This window comes from Hirsutella rhossiliensis, assembly GCF_020360975.1.
Source record: "Hirsutella rhossiliensis strain HR02 chromosome Unknown scaffold00006, whole genome shotgun sequence".
Taxonomy (NCBI): domain Eukaryota; kingdom Fungi; phylum Ascomycota; class Sordariomycetes; order Hypocreales; family Ophiocordycipitaceae; genus Hirsutella; species Hirsutella rhossiliensis.
Window position 1 is genome coordinate 2,583,663 of NW_025408672.1, and position 23,368 is coordinate 2,607,030.

Consider the following 23,368-nt stretch of genomic DNA (forward strand, 5'->3'; position numbering starts at 1 on the left):
CTCGTAAGAAGCCCATCACGTCATGTCTCCTCCATCGCGTCCGCCGCGTCGTCGACGTCGGCGGGAGCAGCGACAGCACCAGCGCCAGCCTCCCCGTCGCCGCACTCTGCCTCGGCCGCATCCGTCGCCTCGGCCGCCGCCGGCGAACCGCCCGTCTCCGCCTCGCCGTGTGCGCCGTCGCTCTCCTTGGCCTTCTTAGGAGCCTCGGCCTCGAGCCCCTGGTCCGCCTCACGCTTCGCCCGCGAGCCCCCGGCGCCCACGACCGCGTCAGCCTCCGGCCCGGCGTCTTGGCCAGCGACGTCCTCGCCATCCGCAGGGGCCGGCGCCGGGTGCGGGACCTCGTCATGTCTCCTGCCCACTGCGGCCTCGACGTCGATGTCCTGCATCTGCACCCCGTCTTCGCTAAAGTAGCTCGTCGACACGCCCTGGAGCCCCGTGTCGTCGACGCCAATCTCCTCCGGGCCTCGGGCATGGGGCGTCTCGCTCTCCTCGTCGTTGCTGCCGCCCCCGCCGCTGCCGGAGCCGCCGCCTTCGTCGTCCATGCTGCGGTCCTCGTCGCCTGGCGCTTCCTGGCTGCGCGACAGCTGGCTGACGGGGACGACGCCGGCGCGCTGTTCCTGGCGGAGCAGCTCGCCCTGCGTGACGCCCCTCGCGTGGCCGGTCGAGGGCACGCCGTTGACGCTGACCGACACCGTCTCGATGCTGCCGACACCGTTGGGGCCCTCGATCGTCTCGGTGCCCTCGCTGTGGATCTGCGCCCCGGCGCCGTCCCCGTTGCTCTCGGGACTCCTCCTCGTCAGCCAGGGGATCGGGGTGAGCAGCGCCCCGCCGAGCGCCTCGTCCGACCCCAGCGACGCCGTCGTCGGGTTGCTCCACGTCACCGTCGCGGCCAGGTCCCTAGCCTCGTCGCCGCTGCCGCCGCCGCCGCCGCCGTTCATGGCCGACATGTCTGGTACCGCCGGCGGGAGCGGGTACATGCCCGTGCCCGAGGTGACCTGAACAACGCGATCGACAGCGTGGAGATACGTCGCCAGCGCGCGGTAGTGGGCGCGGGGCTGGAGCACCAGCTCGGCGAGCCGTTGGATCGTGTGCGGCGCGTCGGCGGTAAACGTCTCGAGCTTGGCCTTGATGCCGCTCAGCTGGCCGGCGATTTGCCCGGGCAGCTCGTCCCGCTCCGGGGCCGCGGCTGTCTCGGCGGGCGCGTTCTCCTTGTTGGCCTCTTGCGACGAGTGCTCGAGGGGCGATGACGAGACGGGGGAGAGCAGGCGAGGCCGGGGAGCGGGAGGCGGGAGATTGGGTATCGGGAAGGCGCCATGGGCAATCTGGACAAGTTTTAGCAGCCGGTCTCTCAAGTTTTCCTCTCGGGACGCGCATACCTTGTCCAGCCGGGCGAGAATGTCGTTTCGCAAGCCCGGCCACGATTCCCTGGCGTGGCTCGTCAGCAGAGAAGAGTCGTTGCAGGGCGTCTGGAAAGGCGCACTCACGCTACGACTTGGTCGCCCGACGCAATCTTCCTCAGGGGCTCATTGTCGCTGTCAAGCTCCATCTTTGCGGTGCTTTTTCAGGGTGCCCGCGATGCGCTGCGGTGATGGCGCCGGGTCATCTTTGGCGTTTGCCAAGCTATGTATCAAAGGGGGTGACAGATCTACGCGATAAGTGCATACGCCATATGCCCAGGTGCCACAGTCAGCGCCAGGTCGACTCTTGAGCCTCGGCACTTCAGCCTCGGGCCAAACAGGTTCATCGCGATGCCACAGAAAACGCAGCACGTCGTTGAATCATGCTTATTAACATATGACTGCCAAGTCAACTTATCAGTATGCCTGCCCTTTCGCGGCGACGCTATCCCGACGCTGTCCTAGCTCATCCTGGCCGCTCCTGCGAGCCGTGTCAATTCTTCCCATTCGCCACCTGCCGATACATCCACTTCTCCGGGTCCAAGATGACCTCGACGCTGACTCCATCAAAAGTCCCAATGGCACAGCTCAAATCATGGAACCCCTCGAGGCCCGCCACCGGCAAGTCGCCCTCTGCATCCGTCTCCTCGTGCAGATCCCACCCGCCGACGCGAACGCCGTTGTGCGTTAGGAATACGTCGACGTCTCTTTTGCCATACGTCGTCGGCGTCAGCGTCATGCCAATGCCATACGTGTCGCCGCGCCGGAATTCGGTCGTAAAGTCGTTGCCGCCCCAGCGATCGTTGACGAAGCGGTGTCCGTCATCGCCGTGCACGGCCAGGCTGCCTCGGTGCCAGCCCGGCATGCGAAAGGACGGGTAGGGCAGCGCGGTGAAGCCCAGGGCCACCGAGTTGTGCCGGCTGTCGGCCCGCAGCTTGACCTCGTAATAGACCGTCGTCGGCGTAGCGGCCTCTCTCTCGCACACGACGTAGAGGGGCGGGTAGCCGATGATGCAGCTGTCAGAGCTCCCATTGTTCGTCTTGACCTCCCAGTGGCCCTTGGCGAGCCAGTTCAAGCGGCCGTTGAAGCCAAAGGGCTCTATGAGCCGAATGTTGCGGGACCGCAGCGCAGACCGGCCCGCCTCGTCAAGGACCAGCGGCGTGGTGAGCGGGTACTGCCGACACCAGTTCTCGCCGGCCTCTGCCTCGGCTTCGGTGGCGTTTGTCGTGTGCGACCTGTCGTGGGCACTGAAAAACGGGGGAGGATCCGGGAATAGCGCCGTGTCCGGCACCGCCGTCCGCCAGTCGTGCATGGGCGGCGGAGGATCCCGCGGAGGCCCAGCCCAGTCGTAGGCGGGAGCCGGTCCTGCAGGTGGGGGCCGAGGAGCGGCATAGTCGACTTGCTGGTGGTGACCCCCCGGTGGTGGCCCAGCTGGTGGCTTCCATGCCTGTCCGTCTTTGACGTCACCTCCTTGTTGGTGCCATTGGTGAGACGGGCCCGGCGGCGGCGCGGCTTTGCCTTTGCCCTTGTCCCCTCTGCCGAGACACATGGCCGGGTAGTATTGCAGCTTCGGCGTGCGAGTTTCCCACTCTGCTGGTTCCAAAGCGAATGGGAGCGGAGGCTATCGACTGCTAGGCGAGATGAGACGCAGACCTGTCGTAGCCGTGAGGACTGTCGTGACTGTCGTGGTAAAAGACCAGCTCAGGCCGACCTTGGCGTAAAGTCCTCGGAAACCAGAAGGCGCAAGGAGAAAGATGATGACGGAGAGAAGAAGCAGAGCAAAAGTACCAAGGACCGCGTTGACATACCCGGAGCAGAGGAAGAAAGAAGGTTTGGAGTCGACAGGAAGCACCGCCGAGTATTTGTGGCTGTGCTGCCTGCCAAGTGAACTAACTTCCGCTAGGTACAGTAGGTACAGTAGGTACAACATGTCATCGCGTTGGGGGCCAGGCAGGGTCCCGGGGCGAGGCAGGTACGGATACTGGCTTCGGGCATAGCCTCGCTCGCTGCAATCATGATATCATCCCGCCTCGTTAGGTACAAAGTTACCTTGGGATACGGAGGCCCGGTCAGGTGCTCGAAACAGCGATGAACAAAGGCGGGGAAGGCCACGGCAATCCAACGGTGCCGGCGGGGCGGCTCTTTGCAGTGGGACCCCGTGGCCTCGGCGGCCTCCCGTGCCTAAGCATGTCCCAACCGCAAATTCACAGCTGCCGTAGATGTGCAACTCCGGTCGAGGGGCCTCCTGTAGGGCTGCCCCAAACGTCAAATTCATTTGGTGCACATGGTTTGAGCCGCGGACACGGCACCAACATAAGAATCGTATAGACAGACTTCCCTCTCCCATCTGGCGTCGCGTATTCACTCTTCCGCGCCTCCTGCTCCGCCATGTACATGTTGCCCCTTTCAGTGTTGCATGTACAGCCTCAAGATGCCTATAGACTCGACACCGGCCGCCGCCCAAAATGTACCTGTCCAGAGTCGCTACACTCCCCATGCGCTCGACTCCTGCTCACTCGGGAAGAAAAAGGCCACAATGGCAATGATGATGTAGACGGCGCACAGGAGCGCCCCCTCGAGGTAGTTGCTGCGTCCGTCCAAGACGAGAAAGTTGACCATGAAAGCCGACACGAACAGACTGACCGTCTCAAACAGCGTAAAGTAAAGCGTCATGTCCCGCCCGATGATCCATCCAAGAATGACAACCAGGGGCGTCACGAAAAGGGCAATCTGGATCGAGCTGCCCACGGCCACGCCAATTGCAAGGTCCATCTTGTTCTTCATTGCCACCGTAATCGCCGTGACGTGTTCTGCCGCGTTGCCCACAATCGGGAGGATGATGAGTCCGATAAATACTTCTCCGACTGTCGACGTCTTCGTCACCGCCTCGATGGACCCGACGAGAAACTCGGCGCACACCGCCACCAGGCCAGTCGTCAAGAGCAGCAGAATGATGGACGCAACCCGTGAAAGATGCTCTCCCTCGTCGCTCTTGCCTGCTTGCGTGCCCCCGGGCGCGCCGTTGGCACCGGTGAGCGAGCTCGGCGGGATTTGAGAGGGGAACATGGCGCCTGGAGGCCGCATCTGGTGCTGGCTGCCCAGTCTGTCGGGGAGAGAGTTTGTGCGTCTGATGCCGTACCGGACCCTGGGCACCGGACCAACCGAAGCTTGCGGCGTGGCCCCGTGCTGCACCGGCTTCTGGACGAAGACGGTGGGCGCGAGACTCTTGACTGACACTCCACGAAGGATCGGAAATGGCAGCCTAGAAGGGCCGGGCAAAGCTGCGCTTTCCACAGCAGCTTCAACGGGGATGAGCTCGTCTTGAACGGCAAAGTCGACACGACGCGGTTCACCCCCTGCGTGGCTGCCGAGGCCAGTCTCGGGTCGCTCGCTGATGGTCGGCTGCAGTTCGCAAGCATCGTCGTCGTGACGGTGTCTTCTGTGCCTCCGTCTGTGGCGATGGAGGCGGTGCCTCTTGCTGCGCTTCCGAGACTTTTCGTCCTCGACAGCTTCGTCATTGGTCTCTGTCGAGGGGATGCGGGGCATCAGGTGAGGCCGCGATGACGACGATTCCGAAGTCGCCTCATCAAGGGCACTCGCGTTCCCGTTGCCAAGCGAGCTGTTCCGAATGGCGGCCGTGTCCCCCGTGTCGCTGGAGGTGGAGGATGACTTTCTTTTCCGGCCCTTCCGGAGAACCTGCTTCATCTTGCGACGCATTGTATCTCTCGAATGGCCAGACGAGTCCGAGTCGGAGCTGGACGACGAGCTGTCGTCGGAACTCGACGTGTCCAGCCACGCGGCGGCAGGGCCTGGAATTGACTCGGCATCGACGATGTGCTGCGGAGTTGACTCGTACATGTATGCATGCGACTTGAGCTGGAAGAGCAGATATATCACATATACGAGCAGCAGAATCTAAACCCCACGAGTTAGCGGCAACTCCATCTTCATGTTTTGGGTCAAGGTCCTCGTACCACACTGGTTCCGCGGCTGATTTTGAGAGACTCCTTATCCGCCTGGGCAGCATTGTTGAAAGATGCGTGGAAAGCGGTCTGTTGCAGAGTGAGTATTTGCTGCTAACCCACAATCCGCGGAGCATGACGTACAGGCAGCACAAGACTGATGACACTCAGACTCAGGAGACATGCGCTCATCTGCGTCACGGTGCTGTTGTAAATCTGGCGGGAGTTAGCATCGGGGAGGAGTCGGTGACAAGAGCGGTCGAGCACAAACCTGTTCCCGATAGCGCAATCCACCCAGGAAAAATCCCATGCCGAGGATGAGGAGCAGATTTGCCAAGATGGAGCCAAGCAGGGACGCCTGGACGATTCGAATTTGATTCTGGGCTAGGGTTAGGGACTTGGCGACCATGACGGGGTTACGGGCGCTGCATCATACCTTGACCAAGGCGATGCTGCAGCAAAGAGGGTGAGAAGGCTTGGTCAGCACTGCGTGTCCATCGCGGCAGGAGTGTTTCGTCGGGCAAGGGAATGCAGGGGGGTAAAGATTCGTTCAGCGCGGCTACCCGCCAAGGCTTTTTTGCGTATCTCTCGGCGAGTAGACGGCGATTCAAGCGGACAATACTTACATGCTAATCGGATCGAGTTAGAACGAATTCGTTGCTGCGCAGTGGGAGGAGGAATGACTTACAAGATGATGAGTTCCACGGCGTTGCCAAAGGTGACGTTGAGCAGAGCTCCGAGCGAGTCGCCCATGTTGCAAGCCACCGACTCGGTGGCGAAGCTGAGGAGGCCAGCCAAGGGGATGACGGCTATGCAATTCATGGCAAAGACGATGCCGCCATGGACGCCGGGGACGTTTGCGACGACGATGCCAATGGGCACAAAGACCAGCAAGACGTTGAGCCAGCTGTAGGTCAGGGCCATGTGAAAGGTGCGACGGACTTCTGCGATGAAGCCGCGGCCCTTTTTGGTGGGGATGATGCTCCCATTCTCGTCGTCAGTGTTGTTGCTCGCGCTGTCCTGGGTCGGCTTGGGGTCTAGGACAGACCCCTGCCTCTCATCTTGCGGAGATGGAGCGGCCGCAAGGTGCCCAGAGAGGGTGCTGAGGGAGACATGTTGGTTGTGGACGAGCTTTTCGTGAGCCGCGTCGACGGCAGCGCGAGGGTTGCCGGTGACATTGACTTCGAGGAAGCTATCGGACGCGTTGTTGGCGGGTTCGTTTAGGGACGGCGAAGGGGCCTTTGGTATTGCGGAAGAGCGTTTTCTGTCTATATCGGGGGGGTCGGGTGAGGTTTCCTTCATCGAAAAGGTTGCGAGACCAATGCCTGGACGAGTTGGGATTCGGTCACAGTTGCTTGCGTGCGAGGGAGAGAAGGAGACGGCTTTAAATCCTGGCAGTCTTTTCGAGGCGCGAACAGGTGCAGCAACCGGGGAGTGAAAGAAGGCGGAAATGGACAAGGGGAGCGAGAGAGAGCGAGAGACGAGCTGGGTTGTTTGTGGGATAAGTTGGGGGGGCGTCTCCTGGGGCAAAAAGGGGTGTGAAGAGGAAGGGACAGGGGTGGAGACTGGGGGAGGGGTGGGAGAGGGGCAGTGGCTTGCGTGCGTGGCTGATGCCTAGCGCTGCTCTTTTCGGGTCGCGAGTGGGACAAGCTGAAGGGGGGGCAAGTGGGCAGCAGCGGGCGCCTAAGGTTGTTGGCTACGTAAGGTACCTAGAGGTATGTACTGTACAGCAGTATGTGCAAGGAAGCTGTCGCGTACAGGCGCTGCATGATGCGGTGGGATGCCGTCCAACAAGAGATAACAAACAAGAGAGCGGCTGGGGGAGAAAACATTAAAAAAAGCTCAATAAGCCGAGAGCCATGCACGCACATCCAGTAATTCCGCTTGCTGCTCCGACACGGTACGACAGGCGCTTGTTGGTACTACCCACAGCCGTTACGAGGGACTACCGGTAGCAGCGTGTGCCCGTGCAGGGGCGTTGCCGTGTGGCGGTGCTGGTTGGGCCTTGGCTGCGGTATGACGAACTGCCGGCGAAATGATGCGTTGCTGCAGTGTTGATGTCTTGTTTGCCTACTCGCCATGTGCCGGTACCAAAACAAGCACTCTGCCGCGTCGCCGAGTGCGCGTTCCCTCCAGCCCGCTGTCGCCCTTTTTCGTGTCTCATCAACAAGGGGCGCAATCACGCTGCCGCCCATGCGTGACGCTCCCTCATCGTCGTCTGCCCTGTACTGTAGGCTGTCGGGTCCCGGGAGCGCCATCCATCTCTGTCATCATCACTTAATTCTGCAGCTGCAGCAGCCCTAACCCCCCTGGCCTTTCCCTTTTCCGCGCTGCATGGCTAGCGGTGGCGGCGGCGGCAAGCCTCGTCGGCTCCGCTGTAGAAGCTTCCTTCATAGTTCAAGCTTATCGATCAACGTGTCTACCTACCTTACCTAGTACCTTACCTTACATACAGTGGTACCTACCTATTTGTCTACCTCTCGTACGGAGCAGGTAGGTACGGTAACGTAATCCACCCCCTTCCCGGTCAGACCCCCTACTCGGTCAAAAATTCCCCACCGACTAGACCCGCACCTTACGCGAGACAAACGGAGCACAATACCACGACATATTTACTCCAAGAGACAAGTAACTCGATTAGGACTATCTATTACACGTACGGGCAGTGTGTTCAAAAGACCTGCACTTACTACACCGTGGTGGTGCACGCTGTCTTGGGACACTCAGCTCTTCTATAAGTCGTTGGTCCCGCTCCTTCTTCCCGCCGTCGCTTGGCCCGCTCATCTTCCTTTGCTCTCTGTTTCTTGACCCGCTCCTCTTCCTTTTCTCGCCGTAGCTTGAACCATTCCTCGTTCTCTTGTCGCCGTCGCTCGGCCCGCTCTTCTCCTTCTTGTCGTCGCTTGGCCCGCTCCTCGTCCTTCTCTCGCCGGCGCTTAGTCCTCTCCTCTTCTTCCACTCTCCGTCGCTTAACCCGCTCTTCTTCTTCTTCTCTCCGTTGCTTTATCCTAACCGTGCCCTCTGCAACCGATAGAGTACCGCCGTCGCCAATGTATTCACGGCGCTGTTCTTTCTCTGCTTTCGCCGCTGGTTTTCTGACCGAAGTTGCCGGTTTTCGTCGGCAAGGAGGGCGGCGCTGTGCATGGCCATTTGACATCCTTTGATAAGCTGGTTGATAGCTTGTGAAACTGGCGAGTCTGTATTTTGTGGCCGGCGTTGAAGAAGCCTTTCGGCGTGAGTGGTAAGCTGGTTGACGTTATGCGGAGTCTTGGCTGCTTCCAGGCTCTTGTTGGGACTTGGAGTATTCTTGTCGCCGTGATCGTTACCGACTTTGTCAACCTGAACTTGTAACCGCGATAATACTCTGTTTGGGTCAAACGGAAAAAGGCCTGTTGCCATAAATCCGCTTCGGATATTCGACGGCGAAAGTGCTTGTCGGCGAGCGTCTAAGTACATGGGAAGGAAGTCCTGCTTGTCGATATGATGGATCCCAGCGAGCATTTTCTCTTGAACCTTTCGGCCGTATATGGTTTTCAACGGCGAAAAGCACCCGACATCAAGAGGCTGCAAGAGATGTGAGGAATGTGCAGGCATTTGGAGTACTACGATGGAATTGGCCGTACAGTACTTGTCAAATTCCGGCGTGACGTGACTGCCGTGCCCGTCGAGAATAAGAAGTCGATGCGTACCAACCGTACGGCGCCGTGTATTCGGATCAAAGACTTCCTTTAACCAATTCAAAGCAAGGTCGTCGGAAGTCCAGCCATTCTCACTAACGGCGATATGCCAGTCATCGGGCACTCCTGATTCGTACCAGCTTGCTTGGTGTAACTTGCCCTGGAAGATAACCTTCGCCGGTAAAGCCCAACCTTGGCAGTTGATAGACTCGATCACAGTAACCCATTCTCGATTTCCAGGCTGCGTGAGTACTGCCCGACCTCGCCGGTCAGACCGGGTAAGGACTCTCGCCGTTGCAGCGACTCCATTTGAAACCCCGTCTCATCAAAGTTATAGACATCCTCGTCAAGAATCCCCCATTTCTGTTTCGTCGCCGCGACTCGATCGTACCATCCTTGGATCTTTTGGGGGTCTTCGCATTTGGCTCGTTGGTAGTCGTATCGGCGAGAGTACTTTGCCTTGATTTCGCCGTGGCGGCCAACAAACTTCCGCACCCAGTTTTCCCCGACAGGATCTTTGCCTCGCTCGGAAAGCAATAAGTTGGCCATCCGACGAGTGTAAGCCACTGTCGGCGGCATCCCTCGCTCGTCCATCGACAAGATCCATTGTACCAGGGCAGTCTCTTCCGTCGCCGTCAACTTCAGGTTGTTCATCTGAGCGTCGCGTCGGCGAATGACACCGCGCAGTCGATCAGATAGGTACTAGTTAAAAGGCCACCCCGTCACGCTAAACGGCCACCCAAAAGTGGGTCAATTGTGGCTTGGTCGCGCGCAAGGTCCGATACCGCAAAGTTTGGGCTCCAGAAGATAGGGGGCGAATACCGCGCTGTGGCAAGGAATGCCGCTTCAAGCGACCAAGAAAGCCGCCGCCCGGCCGCTGTGATCTTCTTCATCACTGCGGCTTCAAGTCAAGTCTTGGTTGGCCTTCCTTGCCGTCACGATATTTTCAAGCGGCCCAATGCCGCCGCCGCCGTTCCTTCGAAATGAATGACGTTGACGAGCTCTGGCATGGCAGAGCACAAGCCCTAACGATGCTCCTCACGATCCACTCCTATGCACGGAAAGGCCGGCCCAAGGGCTCATTGAACCTCGAGGCAGCAGGAGGTCGTAACGGCCACGCGGAGAGAGCCGTCAGCACACGATATCGCGGAATCCGACGAACGCAGCGAGGCCACAAGGCCGCCGCCGTCCACAGCGCCGGCGGCTCTCCAAAGTACGAAGACGAAGGCTACGGGTAAGAAGCGCAAGGCTGGGGGCAAGGCTGGAGGGAAAGCTGCTGCTGCTACCGTCAACACCGCCGGCAGCGCTGCTGATGTGACCAAACGGGGGTTGGAATACCTTCAAGCCAATGGCGATTCGTACGAGCCTGGCACAGCGATGCCACGAGCGTATCAGCGTGCCGTACGCCGCACGCCTGACTCTGACGATGAGCTTACTGGCCCGGGCGAGACGCAGGGCACGATTCGCTGTGCCACGCAGCCAATGCCGATACCCTCAATTCGTCAAGGAGGTGAGGATATAGAGGATGAAGACGACCCTTTAGCCGATTTTAACGAGATGGACCGGCAGGTGGATGAGGAGGAGTCTGTACAGCAGGAATTGTGTGCAGAGGGTCTACTATAGCTACCGGCGTTAACGCTGCATTTGAATTGACGGAAGTGTGTTTTCTACGACCCCAAGAACATGGCCCTACGTACTTGAATTTGCATCACGGCCAGCTTCACTTTGCGGCTTCAATTGCGGCTTCAACATGCCCTCTGGCGCGCACCTCGATGCCGGCAGCGAATGCGCGCACACACCTTTGCGGCATCGGCGCTGCGCGGCGACCAAGCCACAGTTGACCCACTTTTGGGTGGCCGTTTAGCGTGACGGGGTGGCCTTTTAACTAGTACGATCAGATACTGTCGATTGAGGGACGTCGTATGCGGCCGCAGCCTTGCGGGTACTTTTGAATTGGCCCTGCTGATAGGCCCTGACGGCGAGCAGGACCCGTTCTTCGCGTGGAACCGATTGGTCTCCCGTTGCCGTCATAGTGCTCGGTTTGTCTTGCCATAAGTGTGGGTCGCCGCGTGGAGACTTTTTCTGACCGAGTAGGGGGTCTGACCGGGAAGGGGGTGGATTACGTTAGATACTAGGTAACTTACAACACCTGTTCTTGCACTTTACATGCATATCCATCATACCTAAGTTACGACCTCTCTTTGAACCTCTTTGAACCTCTCTTCTCTTGCTCACTCACACCTTGTCCGTGGCGCCGCCGTCATCGTCGATGGCGTGCGAAAAGGTGGCCGCCACGCACGCCTCTCCCTCTCCATAACAAGCCTCCTTCCCCGTGTTTCTGCTGGTTATTTGTCCGCCAACGGTCCGGCTGCTGCACACGTAACACAATGACTTCTTCACCCGCATACCTCTTCCATTTTTCTCCCAAGCTGGCCTCGTTCCGGATACTCTCGTCAGTCCATCGGCCAAGTGCTGTACAGCACAGTACATAATTAATTACAGTACTTGCCCATCGGGATGCAGTGGCTACTAGTCTGCATGTACGGATGCTGTATTACTATACTTTGCAGATCCTCCAGCCTCGCCATCATCACAGGCTCGTTGACGTGTTTCATGGGCCTCGAGCCAACCGCGGCACCACCGCCGACGAGATGCATCTTGACATTGTTCCCTCTCATTCCCTGCACCGCCTCCGGATGAGGACCGCGCCCAATCGCGGTCCCATCGATCAACCAACGAACGCCGACCACACAAGACGGAGAGAGGGCCGCAGTAAAATCATGTCTCGACAGCTGGCCGCAGATCCTCATGCCCTGAATCCCGGAACATGTTCGTCGCGGCACATGCCCGAGAATGCACACCACCGCATACATACGTGCGTACTTCTACGCCCGCGCCGAGACCGCTGACTTCCGAAACACGCAACTGCAGACCGTGTACCACAAACGGCATCTCGGCACCTTGTCATCTTGTCATCGTCGCACCCAAACCCGATTACGAACATCCTTCTGCATGTCAAACTCCTTCGTCCGACGCGTCTTCCCGTGTATGTGCACGGCCCGACTCCATTCCATCCCGCAGTCGAATCTGCTCCCGACCGTGAGCCATCAGACAGGTATTGGCACACCGAGAAATGGCCATGTTTCTTTTCTATCAGGCTGTTGTACTGGCATTGCGCTGGCTCTATCCCCACACAATAAAGAAAGGAATACAGACAAGAATGAGAGACTACCAAGTACAGAGATCAGCCAACTACGCTCTCGACAGCCTCCCCCCCCTCCCTAGCGCCTAGAGAGAAATGACTTCGGCCGTCATGCTGAGAGCAACAAGCGTCGTCATTATTTTCTTCGCATTATTGTCCTCTTCCTCGGTACCTGTAGAAAGCTGGGAGGAGACGAGTGCGCGCAATATGAAACAAGCAGACATTCGGGCGGGGGAATTTTTCAGGGATATTATGCCACTCCAGCTCATCCATGATGCAGAAGCAAGCACCAAAACAAATGTCAATGTGTCGAATCGCGCCCAAAACTCCCACTGCTGCTGCGGCTGCGCGTCCAGTCTTCACCGATCGTCTCCGCCCCGCGCTCTGCCTCGTCTTCTGAAAAAGTCCATCACGCGCTTGGCGGCGCCGCTGCTTCCCTCGTGCCCTCGGTAGTCGCCCTGCTCGTATGCGTCCGTGAATCGCTTGTGCGTCTTCTGCAACGCTCCCCGGTTTCCACGACTGCCGTCGCCCTCTTGTTCGGTAGGGCCGTGGCCGTGGGTTCCGGACTGCGGTGCCGTCGGAGGTCGACGCGTTTCCTCCGACGATTCCGAGGCGCCGTTGAAGTGGGAGCCTGTCTGCGCATATGCCGCGGCTGCCTTGGGCCTTCGTCCCTCGTCCGGTGCAGTGCCATGTTTCGAGCGGTGGCCCGGGTTGGAGCCCGTCGCCTCGTGTGCTCGAGCCTCTTCCTCCGAGTTGTCAAAGAAGGGGGAGCTGCCCCGGGCGTCCCCAGGCGCCGTTACGCTCCGCGGCGGGTTCGTGCGAGCGGCCGGGCCGGGGAGATCTTGCCGCGATTCCACCTCCGAAGGCGAACTGTCGGGGTACTCTCGGCCGAGACCAATGGATTTGAGCGAAAACGAGGCCGGGAGCAGCGAGAATCGCCGGCGATCCTTCTTTTCCGAAGATCCTTGGGAGCCCGTCATGCTGCCACTGCGCTTCTTCCCAATGCCCAGCGAGAATGAGCGGCGCGAAGCCTTGGACTCAATCGACGGTCTCGGCCCCGGCTCCTCTCCCAAGGGCATCGAATTCGACATGCTGACGGGGGGGTACTTCTTTGCCTTTTCGGCTTGCTGCTGTTCCGGTCGCTTCCTACTCTTGCCGCCAAACACGGATCCGCTGCGACCCAAGAGCCTCGAGCCAATTTCGCCAATGGTGCTCGATCGCTTGTGGCCCTTGTTCTCGTTGCTTCGGCTCTCATGAAGGCCAGATATTCTCGCAAACTTGGATGGCGCGACTACGCTGGGTCTGCCGATGCCCGAGGCGTCATCGTCTTCGGCATTCGAGGGCTGCTGTATGCGTCCCTGAGCATTCGTATCAGCGATGGCTGGGGGGACAGGCTGTCCGTAGTTGCCTCGCGATTGCAGAGCCATCGACGCAGCTGACTGCAACGAGCCTCCCGTCTGTGGTCTCGCGCCAGAACTGGCCACTTGAGCATTATCCGAGATGGCCCGCATATCTCGTGAGGCCTTCGCGGATCCGACATTGCCGTGCGAGCTCTGCGTTAACCTTGACAGCGCGGGCGTCGCGTAGCCGTCAGCATGAGCAGGAGTGTCTTGAGCCAAAGGCTTTCTCCTTGGGGGATGCTGGTGCGCGTCCTCGTAGTCTCTCGAAGCCTGCGCACCCGAGGCGCTGGGGTCTGATCCGCGCTGCGTCTGCGTGGTCGGGGCCACGTATTCGACCTGAACCGTCCGACGCTTAGTATCCTTTGGTGTACGATAAGCCTGCTCAATGTCTTGGTCGATCTTGGCGTGTGCTTTGGCCAGGCCACCGACGGCAACAGGGGCGGGCGATTTGTGCTTAGCAGCCTCGCGAACAGAAGCACTTCTTGCAACGGTAGAGTGCTCCGCATATCCGTGCTGTGCCGACGCGCTCTGAGCCTCGGATGGCGACGTCGTAGTGCTCGTGATGAATTCAACAACGTGAGCGTATTCGCTCAGCCAGCTGTGTCGCGCCACCTCGAAGAGATCCGCACGCTTGCGGGGGTTGGGAACCAAGATGCGCCGGAGGAGATCGCGAGCATGAGGGGTGACGTATTCGGGAAACGTCAGGGGAGTGGACACAATGTACTTGTACAGCAGATTGATATTGTCGCCTTCGGGGTTCGCCGGATCGTCGTCGAATGGGAGGTAGCCCGCCAACATGGCGTACTGCGGATAAGCGTCAGTTGGCAAAACAGAAATCCTTGGCCCTGGGGCTTCCCCAATACATACCAGGATAACACCGCAGCTCCAGACATCAACCTTTCTCCCGGTGTAGAGGGAATCGCTGACCACAAGCTCGGGCGCGGCGTAGCATGGGCTGCCACAGCTCGTCTGCATCAGGTCCCCCTTGCGCGAGCCGTTTGGCTTGACCTTGTCCAGGCCAATCTGCTTTACGAACTCGCGGTCCGTCAGGTTCAGTTCCTCCTCCTCGGCCAATTCGTCGTGGGGGTCGAACGTGTTGGCAAAGCCAAAGTCGGTAATGATGATGTTGCGATTGCGATCCAAAAGTAGATTCTCCAGCTTGAGATCTCGGTGCACGATGCCTTTTTTGTGCAGGTAGCCAACCCCGGAGACCAGCTGAGAGAAGAGACGGCGGGCCGAGTGGTCCTTCAGATACCGATGGTTCAGGATGTAGTCAAAAAGCTCTCCGCCAGACGCGTACTCGAGGATGATGCCAATGTATCTGTCCGTCTCTATCATGTCTATTAATCGCACAATGTTTGGATGTTGCACTCCTCGCAGAATTGTGACTTCGCGCTTGATCTTGGAGAGACGGGACGGGTTGCCGCCCACGGTGTCTCTTTTGATCAGCTTGATGGCGACCTAGGACGAGACTGTTAGTGGGCCACGGGCGATGCAGCGGGTAAGCGCGCGAGGAGTTGAACAGGCCCATACCTGAACGCTGCTATCTTGTTTCCAGCCAAGCTTAACCTTGCCAAACTCGCCCTCACCGATGGTATTTCCCAGGATGAAGTCGCCAAACTTGGAAGTCCCCTTATGGCTTCGGCTATGATCGTGCCTGCTGCGGGTGGCGCGTCGTTCGTCGGGGGTCTCGCTCGGGCTGACCACGGGCGGTGGCGCCGCATCGTCTTGCGCCGAAGCGGCGTGATAAGAAGCTCGAGCCTCGCGACCGTTGAGTCCTTCGATGCTGGGAACCATGGCGGACAAGCCCTCGGTGGCCTCGCGAGGCTTTGCAGCTGATCGGACAGGCATCGAGACCTCGGCTGCGCGGCTGCTGGTCGGGCGGACGGCCGAATCGTGGGCCGAGTGTGGGTTCGCAGACCTCTTGCTCTTGTGATTTTGCGGCGGAACGTTGGCATCACCGCGAGAATCACTTCGTGAGCCAGCTATCTGCGCGTGATGCTGAAAGCCAGCCGCCCCATTGGGCTCCTGATGGCTTCTCCGCGAACTCACGTCCGGGTGGGCGGAGGATGAGGTTCGTGGCGGCGCGACAGGAACCATGGTCGACGGGCGGTCAGATTTGGACGGTCGACGCTCGGGGTGCTGGGCCTTTGCGGGGGCGGCCCGGGGCGGCCTGTACGAGTTCAGATCGAAAGAGGGAGAGGCGCCGTGGCCGCTCGTCTTGCGCGAGGGTGGGCGTCTCGAGGAAGGCGAGGCGGTGGCGCTCTGGTTGGCATGGTAAGCCTCTCGATTCGGGGACGAGTGTGGCGACATGTACTGGCGGCCGGAGGGGGGAGGCATGGGCGGCGACGCCAAGGCGGCTGGCTGGTGAGCAGCTGGCTGCAGGGCAGTCGACATGGTCCTTGGCCCGGCTGGAACTTGGTGCGGCTATGGGAAGTCGGGGCCGTTGATGGCCGTCGGGATGGATGACGCGGACGCAACTGCGACGATGATGGGAAGGCGTCGCTGACGGCGCAGAGCTGGGAGCCGGCGGAACAGGGCGTTGAAGCTCTGGGAAGGAGTGGTAAAGGGCTGTGCGTAGTAACGGGCGCCAGCTGGTGTTGGGCAAGCGACGGTCCAAGGGGGGCGGAAAAAACGAGGGCGAAAAAGGAAAACACGGCGAGCGAAATCAGGTGTGGCAGCAAGGGTAGGAGGAAGGGGTGAACGAACAAGGACCGCACACGAAAAACACAGAGGCAGCCGCACGATTCGGGATTGAATGTACCAACTCAGCAGCGTTGGCCGTTTTTCATGGTTCCAGCGATGGGAATCGACAGGCCGAACGTCGTGGCCAGGGGAGGCAGCGAGCGGCCCCTGAGATGGCGGGCGGGCGGGCGGATGGCCTTGGCGAGGTGCGCAGGGCAGAAGCGCAGGGCAGAAGCGAGGCCGAACGGACGCGGTGCAATGCAGCGCGTAATGCAGGGCAGCGGCGCGGCGTTGGCTCCTCGTACGTACTTGTATATCCGTATTCCGTAGAGCAGACGGAAGTTGGGAGTGGCGGTTGCTGAAACGCAGTCCACTGTTTGTTGACGTTGCCCCGTCGTCGAGCCCGGGGGTCCAAGGCTCCGTCTTCTTCTCTGCCTCGTTTCTTTCGGGGGCCCGTTCGAGACGTGGATTGCGCAGGAGAAAAAGGCAGAAGAGGCACGGCGCGCGAGGGAGGGAGACGGGGAGATGGCGTAGAGGAGGTGCAAGATGAATGGCCCCCGAGGGAGAGAGGGAGGGAGGGAGGGGGCAGAGAGATAGAGAGGGCAATCACAGCATAACTCCGGGCCCGACTCGGGTTCCAGGCGAGATTGATGAGATGACGGGACGCTCCTCAGGGAACAATACAAGGCAAGCCTGGGATACCCGGCCGCCGTACCCGGTACCTCCTTGTGCAGCGCGCACCAGTGACAGACAGGTTACGCCCGCCGGCGCGTCTCCATCCTGGGAGCCAGACGCGCGCCTTGGGGGGGTGGGCGCGCATGGCGGCCAGGCTGGGTTGGACTGCTACAAAGGACTTTGTTCCTGGGCAAGCGGCTTAGCGCCGAGCAAGTACAGCTACCTCGCCCTCTGGTGGAGCACGGGTGCCCAAGGTACCTAGGTATCTATCTCACTGAAGCCTCCCAGGCTCGGTTGGATCCCACGAGAGCATGCAGCCCTTTTCTTTTCCCACCATCGCCGCCCGCGAGGAGATGAAAAATCATGCTCGAATCTGCATTCCAACGGCGGCGACTGGCTGACGCGACGCGACACCACCGCCAGTAGCAGCGACACCCGCACCTCGACGGGCATGCGCTCGGGTCCCTGCTCGCTTGGACGCCCGCTCCCTGGAAGGAAAAGAAAAGGAGGGAGGGCCGATTAGTCCATGCGTCAAGTCTTCTCGCCGTCGGCCACGCCGTCCGCACCTCTCCGCACCTCTCCGCACCTCTCACGGTGCAAGGGACGCGCGCCCTGTGCCCTCTTTTCCCCCCCTCCCCTTCCTCATCGATCCATCCTTGCTACATCAACGCAGACCTTGGCTGCTCTCTTGCGCATAAAGACGGAGCGGCCATGACGGTTCGTCAATGCTCGTCTTCTCCCGGCTCTCTTTTCCACGAGGCGCCCAAGTGCCTTTGCCCGTCCGAGGGATGCCGAGGGTCGACGAACGAAACAGCAAATGGCCGAGTCCGTGGCCCCGGCCTCGCAAGGCTCCCACCGTTAGCAGGCCGAATATCGATTGGCATCCAAGGTAGGGAACCTTGGGCCCGCGCAGTAGCCTGCAGCCTCTGGTTCGTTTGCCGGATCCCTGACTCGTCGCCGTCGAGAAGACATGTTGGTCTGTCTATCCATGGCTGTGCCGCTAATCATCGTCGTCCGTCCTCGCCGCCAAGTCAACGCCTGGCAAACACGGAGGGGACGCCAAGCCATGTCAATGGCAACCGCTCTCCCACGACTCTGACCTTCATCCCTACCTCCCACGGGCCCATCCCTGCTGCTGATGCTCGAGCTGGGGAAAGGGCCAACGCTTGCTTCTTTCGAGACACTGCATTTTTCCTCCAATCCTCCTTGTTACCAGGCCTCTCCCAATAACGCGGCAACGCATCGTCTCAAGGTGTTTGCATGTCTCTGGCTACACTAACACTATTCAATCAAACCACCTCATATGCGAACAAGGAAATGCATGACAATCGATTGACACCCCATCCAGGTCGCTCCCCAGACTTGGGAGAGGCTCGGCACGCTTGCGAGAACCCAATTATGCAGAGCCCGGTCGGTACGGATACTCAACTTGCTGTTTTCCGCATTGACAGTCCCACATGGCCCATTCTTTGATCTGAAGCCTCTCATCGGCTTGGCCGTCGTCGCGTTGAACTTGCAGACGCCATCTTGCCTCGGTCGCGGCGCCGAGTGGCCGGCAGGCATTCGCCTCCGTTCGGCGCCAATAATCCGAGACATGCTCTTTTTAGTGAGACGCTTCACATGTACGTGCTGCAAAGTACGGAATAGTAGCATGGTAATTTCCACCTCGGCTTCTGCTTGAAACGCAGCGTCTCTTCCTTCTCTCTCATGTGCCGTCCTCCTGCCTCACCCTGCGTCCCCAGAGGCAGACCGATGGACGGGGCCGTGCGGACACCAAGACAACAACAACAACAACAACAATAACAACATCATCAACAAAGAGCGTATAGATGGAGAGAGGGTGGGGAGAATTGGGTCGATCAGGCAAAATAAGTGCAACCTCCATCTCGTACGGAGAAGCTACTGTCATTAGCTACCTAGCTACCCACGCACCACCAGCCGATTTCTTCGACGCCTCTTGGCCGTTCCGGGTTCGCGCCCGGCAGGCTCAAGGCATTGACGTCGGAAATTGGGGCACCTAGTCGCCTTTGCATCTCAAGGACCGGGGAGTTGCGTCCCATTCTGATCTGCGTGCTCGAGCAAAAACACATGCGGAGCACCCGTTAATCGCCACGCGAGTCAGATTCTCCCGCCACGCTCAGCGCAATCTTTCTGGAAGCAATGGATCTTCCATTCCGCTGTGGCGCTACGTCATCCGACTTTATGCGCGTCTCTGGCTGGTGTTCGTTTCCACGACAATCGCTGCCTCTCGCCAACGTCGGCCCACAAACCGACAAATGGACGTGATGCTTGAAGGGCCACAAGATTTGCTAATGCAGTGACACTACTGCATCTGCCGACAAAGCCTCGCCCTGCGCCTGGGCATAATGTCGCCCATTGGCTTTCCCTGCCCACTCCATTTTACGGGAGGGGAGAAGGAAAGGATGGAGCGGCCACAATAACCTTCGAGAGACGTTCGTCTGCTCAAAGTTTAATCGAAATGTTGCAAGCATCCAGCACTAACGCTGCGCCCGTCACCGTCGCCATGTAGGCAAGCAGGATCCCCATGGTCGTGGCCGCGCTTACGTCCAGTGTGTGCACCGTCATGTTGACCAGCCCCGTCAGCAGGTTGGCCAGAAGGAAGATGGCGAGCCCATTGCGGTTGTAGGCCCGCAGGACTCGGCTCGTGGCCGTCTCGTAGGCCTCTCGCTCCGCCGTTTGGTTTGCCGCACTGTAAAAGGCGGGGAAGAAGACGATGTCGATGCAGCAGAATGCCAAGATCTGCAATGAGTTGAAGGCAGCCACCCAGAGAACGTACGGCAAGTTGGCCAGCCGACGCGACACGCTAAGGCCGAGGCCGAAGGAGTAGCTCGTGGACAGCCAGTACAGCCCGGACCAGATACCGGCCCACGCCGCCATGGTCAGCAACAGCGTGTTGCGCGGCGTTCCCACGCCAGCGCGGGTCCTGGCATTGACACTTCGGGGAATGATCAGCATGCCCAGATGCTGGCCGGCGAGGAAGATGGCCAGGTAGCCAAAGAAGCTGAAGATGCCCTCCCTGTTCATGGACAGCAGGTCCGTTCTCGGCGCGGCGAGAATGAAGGCCTTGAGCTCTGTCTGGTCGAGCAGAAGCTGGTAGGTGCCGCCGATGAGCAGAGTCAGGGCGGCATAGGACGGGACGATGCTGAGCGCCGTCTGGCAGGTCGCCACAAAGGGCGGGAGAAAACCAAGGGTGAAGAAAAAGTTCCAGTGAACCCCGTACTCTGCGACGTGCTCGGCGTAGTCGAGGCCCTTGACGCTCAAAAGTCGGATGATGCCCAACACAAGGAGGGGGACAGAGTGGCGGGCCGAGTAGATGAGACGGCGAAGCAGCGGCGTTGCGCGGCCCGACATGCTCTCTGCGAGGACCGGACGGGCGGCAAAGAGACCGCCTGCGAAGACAAAGGACCCGACGCCCATGTCCATGAGCGACGTGCCCCAGGTCTCGACTTTGGCGAAGCGCCTCGGAAAGAGGCGAAAGTCGACGGCGAGAATGGCGACGCAAGTGACGACCATCATGCAGCCTCGGTACGTGGTGAGGAACGGCTTGACGGGCAGGACACTGAGCCCATCGGGCCGGCCCTTGGACGCTGCCGCGGGCGGGACCCTGGGCTTCCTCCTCCGAGGGCCGGCGCTGGGCGGCAGCAGATAGACGAGCGCAATGGGCGCGACGAGGAGGATGCTGAGGAGAAGCGGGGTGCTCGAGTAGAGCGTCGTGGCCAGGAGGATGGCGCCGACGTTGAGAGCATAGTCGACGGCGAGGGTCAGGACCGTTTTTGGCTGGAAAAAGGACTGTCGCTCCTCGAGGACGGACCACAGCAGCACGGCGACCTGGGGAGGCACGTAGGTTAACCGCCGGCCGCATACAGGACGGGAGCACGGATCGACTTGCCGGTGCAACAGACGTCACTAGACCAATTTCAGTGACGGAGCCGCCAGAGAGGTTGGACACAAAGTCCTCCTTCTGCTGCTTGTAGCTGGTGGCTTTGAACATGTTCGAGCCTGCACTTTGCTCATCCATGGAGGCTCGACAACTTTGCGGATGGGAGGGTGAACGGTGTCACGTGCGTGCGTGTTCGTACAGCACTTGAGTAATACAGTACGTACCCCGCACAGCAACCTTCAGATGGATAGGTGGCTTGGACGGCGGCCAATGAGGAGGCGATTCCCATGGGGATCGGCTACCCATACTGTACGGAGAGCTATGCGCCAATCACGTGTCTCCCTTGTCCTCCTCCTCCCTCCATTGTCCAGGATCAACCAACAGGCAAACAGCGGAACCGCGGCCCATTGTCCGTCCTTTGACCAAGACGGACGCGAAATCACGCAGATCCGCCCTCGTTGACTTTCCCTTTGTGGCCATTCGACGCGGGGGCTCGTGCAACACGAGCGGGGATCCCGCCTTTATTGAACGCCCGGCGGCTGGAATGCTCCAGAGTCAGAGGGTGATCCGAGCTTGCCACGTCTTCAAAGGAACCAGGCTGTGTCTTGATTTAGTCCTGTTGCGCTTCTTTTAGACTTCGCGCACATGGCGGGGGCTCGGGTGCCCAAGATGAAAGAAACGAGGCGCGGCCGGTGCGGTCGTGGGCATACTCAAGAAGCCTCGTCCCCCCCTTTCGCTCTTCTTTGCTCGCGTGCCAGGACCTTCCTTCTTTCATCTATAACTGGCATTTCAGGATATAAGCTCTCGCTTCTCGCTTTGTCTCTCTCTCTCTCTACTCCTACTACGCCTTTCTTTGCAGTCTCATCTCGCTTCCTTGACAATGACGCTTTCAAAGCAGAAGAGGGCCCGGCCTACCATCGAGCCCATCAAGACCAATGCCATCGCCCTGCAGAGCCTGCCCAAGAGGGTCTTGACGCCGTTGCGATGCAGCCTGTGCACCGCGTCTCCGAGCTCGTCCCGGATTCTACTCGAGATTGCGTCTCCGCTGGATGCGAGCCGCCCTGGCTCGACAACCGAGGCCAGATTCGGCAGCCTCAACTCAGCCGCGGCGGACCACTGCATCACGCCTCTCTCTCTCGATTCCGCAAAGGCCGAGCTGTCGCCGTCAGGCCCCGACAAGCAAGAGCGGCCAGAGGAGGCATCTGGCGTCGATTCGCCAACCGCAAAGACTGACGGGGCTTGCTGCGCTCGCTGCGGAGCGCCCTCAGGCCGCCGCCAGCCTTTATCCGTCCTCACAGCCACGACGAGGAACCTGGTCCAGTTCCAGCGTTACCGCGAGATCCTATGGCGGCAAGGCCACAAGCAGTTTGGAAACGCCGGCCACGACGCGTGCTTCGTCGTGCCCGAGGAGATTCGGCAACCACGCGTCGCCGGGCTCGGAGAGGGTCCGAATGGAGCCCAATCGCCCATTGCGGATGAGAGTCGCCTCCCGGTCCGAGCCGTGATCCGTTCCAGAGACCGCAGACCGATCAGCCTGAAGAGAGAGTTTGACCTGCGGGAGCTTCGAGCCACGATTCCCGAGCCGATTCCATCTCCGCGGTCGCCCAACTTTGACCGCAGCTCGCTGCTAGCACCCTTCTCACCAAACGGCGGCGCCGCCCTGCTGTCGCCGGCAGCCGCAGCCTACACGGGCCCCGTGACCCGCCGGGCGAGCGCCGAACAGAGGAACCTGGAAGCTGCGGCGGCCTCTCCGTCGGGCGAGAGGCGGCGGAGCGCTGGACCACGACCTGTACCCATCCGTAAGTAGACGCTGACCAGTCCCTGACGGGAATTCCACGCCCATCTCTTGGTGATACCCAGGGCTCACAGGACACATAGACTTGCCCTACGCCCGCGCCCAACTGCCGGTGCTCGCGGCCATCATGCTGTCGGACCAGGTGCAGAGCGGCAGCACAATCTACCTGCCCATGCCACACCCAAAGGCGTGGGCGGAAACTGCGGCATACGTCTACACCGGAGAGGAGCAGCTGCTGTCGAAGCAAGCCAAGGCCAACATATGGTACTTGGGCGGCAAGGTGTAGTTGTTGAGCGGGAAAGGGGGGGATATCCAAGATTTTCTCGCATGTCGGTGCCGGAGAGGGGGAGGACAATGGCATTCTTCACACGTCGGCTTGTCAGTGGTCCATGGCTTGCTTGTCGTCGGCTCGGACTAAGAGGAGGAATGCTACGCTGCCCGGCGAGCTTGGGGTCTGGGGCTGCAGCCTGCCGTCCTGCAGCCCCGAGTGTTGGCTGTCGAGATTCTGGGTGAGGGGGGTGCGCTTTTTCACTCTCTCCATCTCTTTGACTTGGCCATCTCTATTTTTTTTTCTTCTTCTTACGCTCTGCTTCTTTCTCTCACTGTCACGGCCTTGATCAGTCGCCGTCTTTGACTTCTCTTTGCGGCTCTTTTGGTCTTTTCCACGCCTCCGGCGC

At 59.9% G+C, this 23,368-nt stretch overlaps 7 protein-coding genes across 7 annotated transcripts; 2 read left to right on the top strand and 5 right to left on the bottom strand.

Moving 5' to 3' along the window:
• Positions 1–20: 20 nt before the first annotated feature.
• HRG_06479 (PPP4R2 domain-containing protein) lies at positions 21–1,546 on the bottom strand (the record flags this gene model as incomplete). Its single annotated transcript, XM_044864950.1, has 3 exons — positions 21–1,322; positions 1,377–1,425; positions 1,485–1,546. 3 exons carry the CDS (start codon positions 1,544–1,546, stop codon positions 21–23), a joined length of 1,413 nt encoding a protein of 470 aa, XP_044719890.1.
• A 344-nt stretch (positions 1,547–1,890) lies between these two features.
• HRG_06480 (SPRY domain-containing protein) lies at positions 1,891–2,946 on the bottom strand (the record flags this gene model as incomplete). Its single annotated transcript, XM_044864951.1, has 2 exons — positions 1,891–2,644; positions 2,708–2,946. The coding sequence occupies 2 exons, from the start codon at positions 2,944–2,946 to the stop codon at positions 1,891–1,893; spliced, it is 993 nt and encodes a 330-aa protein (XP_044719891.1).
• Positions 2,947–3,881: 935 nt separating this feature from the next.
• Positions 3,882–6,661, bottom strand: HRG_06481 (sodium/calcium exchanger protein; the record flags this gene model as incomplete). The annotated part of the gene is made up of 8 exons (XM_044864952.1): positions 3,882–4,437; positions 4,537–5,312; positions 5,372–5,449; positions 5,504–5,575; positions 5,631–5,738; positions 5,796–5,811; positions 5,986–5,988; positions 6,048–6,661. 8 exons carry the CDS (start codon positions 6,659–6,661, stop codon positions 3,882–3,884), a joined length of 2,223 nt encoding a protein of 740 aa, XP_044719892.1.
• Positions 6,662–10,016: 3,355 nt separating this feature from the next.
• HRG_06482 (uncharacterized protein) lies at positions 10,017–10,656 on the top strand (the record flags this gene model as incomplete). The annotated part of the gene is made up of 2 exons (XM_044864953.1): positions 10,017–10,267; positions 10,338–10,656. The coding sequence occupies 2 exons, from the start codon at positions 10,017–10,019 to the stop codon at positions 10,654–10,656; spliced, it is 570 nt and encodes a 189-aa protein (XP_044719893.1).
• A 1,938-nt stretch (positions 10,657–12,594) lies between these two features.
• On the bottom strand, positions 12,595–16,032 carry HRG_06483 (kinase; the record flags this gene model as incomplete). The annotated part of the gene is made up of 4 exons (XM_044864954.1): positions 12,595–13,844; positions 13,914–14,439; positions 14,503–15,096; positions 15,169–16,032. 4 exons carry the CDS (start codon positions 16,030–16,032, stop codon positions 12,595–12,597), a joined length of 3,234 nt encoding a protein of 1,077 aa, XP_044719894.1.
• A 3,426-nt stretch (positions 16,033–19,458) lies between these two features.
• HRG_06484 (GWT1 domain-containing protein) lies at positions 19,459–21,034 on the bottom strand (the record flags this gene model as incomplete). Its single annotated transcript, XM_044864955.1, has 2 exons — positions 19,459–20,844; positions 20,906–21,034. 2 exons carry the CDS (start codon positions 21,032–21,034, stop codon positions 19,459–19,461), a joined length of 1,515 nt encoding a protein of 504 aa, XP_044719895.1.
• Positions 21,035–21,776: 742 nt separating this feature from the next.
• On the top strand, positions 21,777–22,977 carry HRG_06485 (uncharacterized protein; the record flags this gene model as incomplete). The annotated part of the gene is made up of 2 exons (XM_044864956.1): positions 21,777–22,695; positions 22,775–22,977. The coding sequence occupies 2 exons, from the start codon at positions 21,777–21,779 to the stop codon at positions 22,975–22,977; spliced, it is 1,122 nt and encodes a 373-aa protein (XP_044719896.1).
• Between the last annotated feature and the right edge of the window lie 391 nt (positions 22,978–23,368).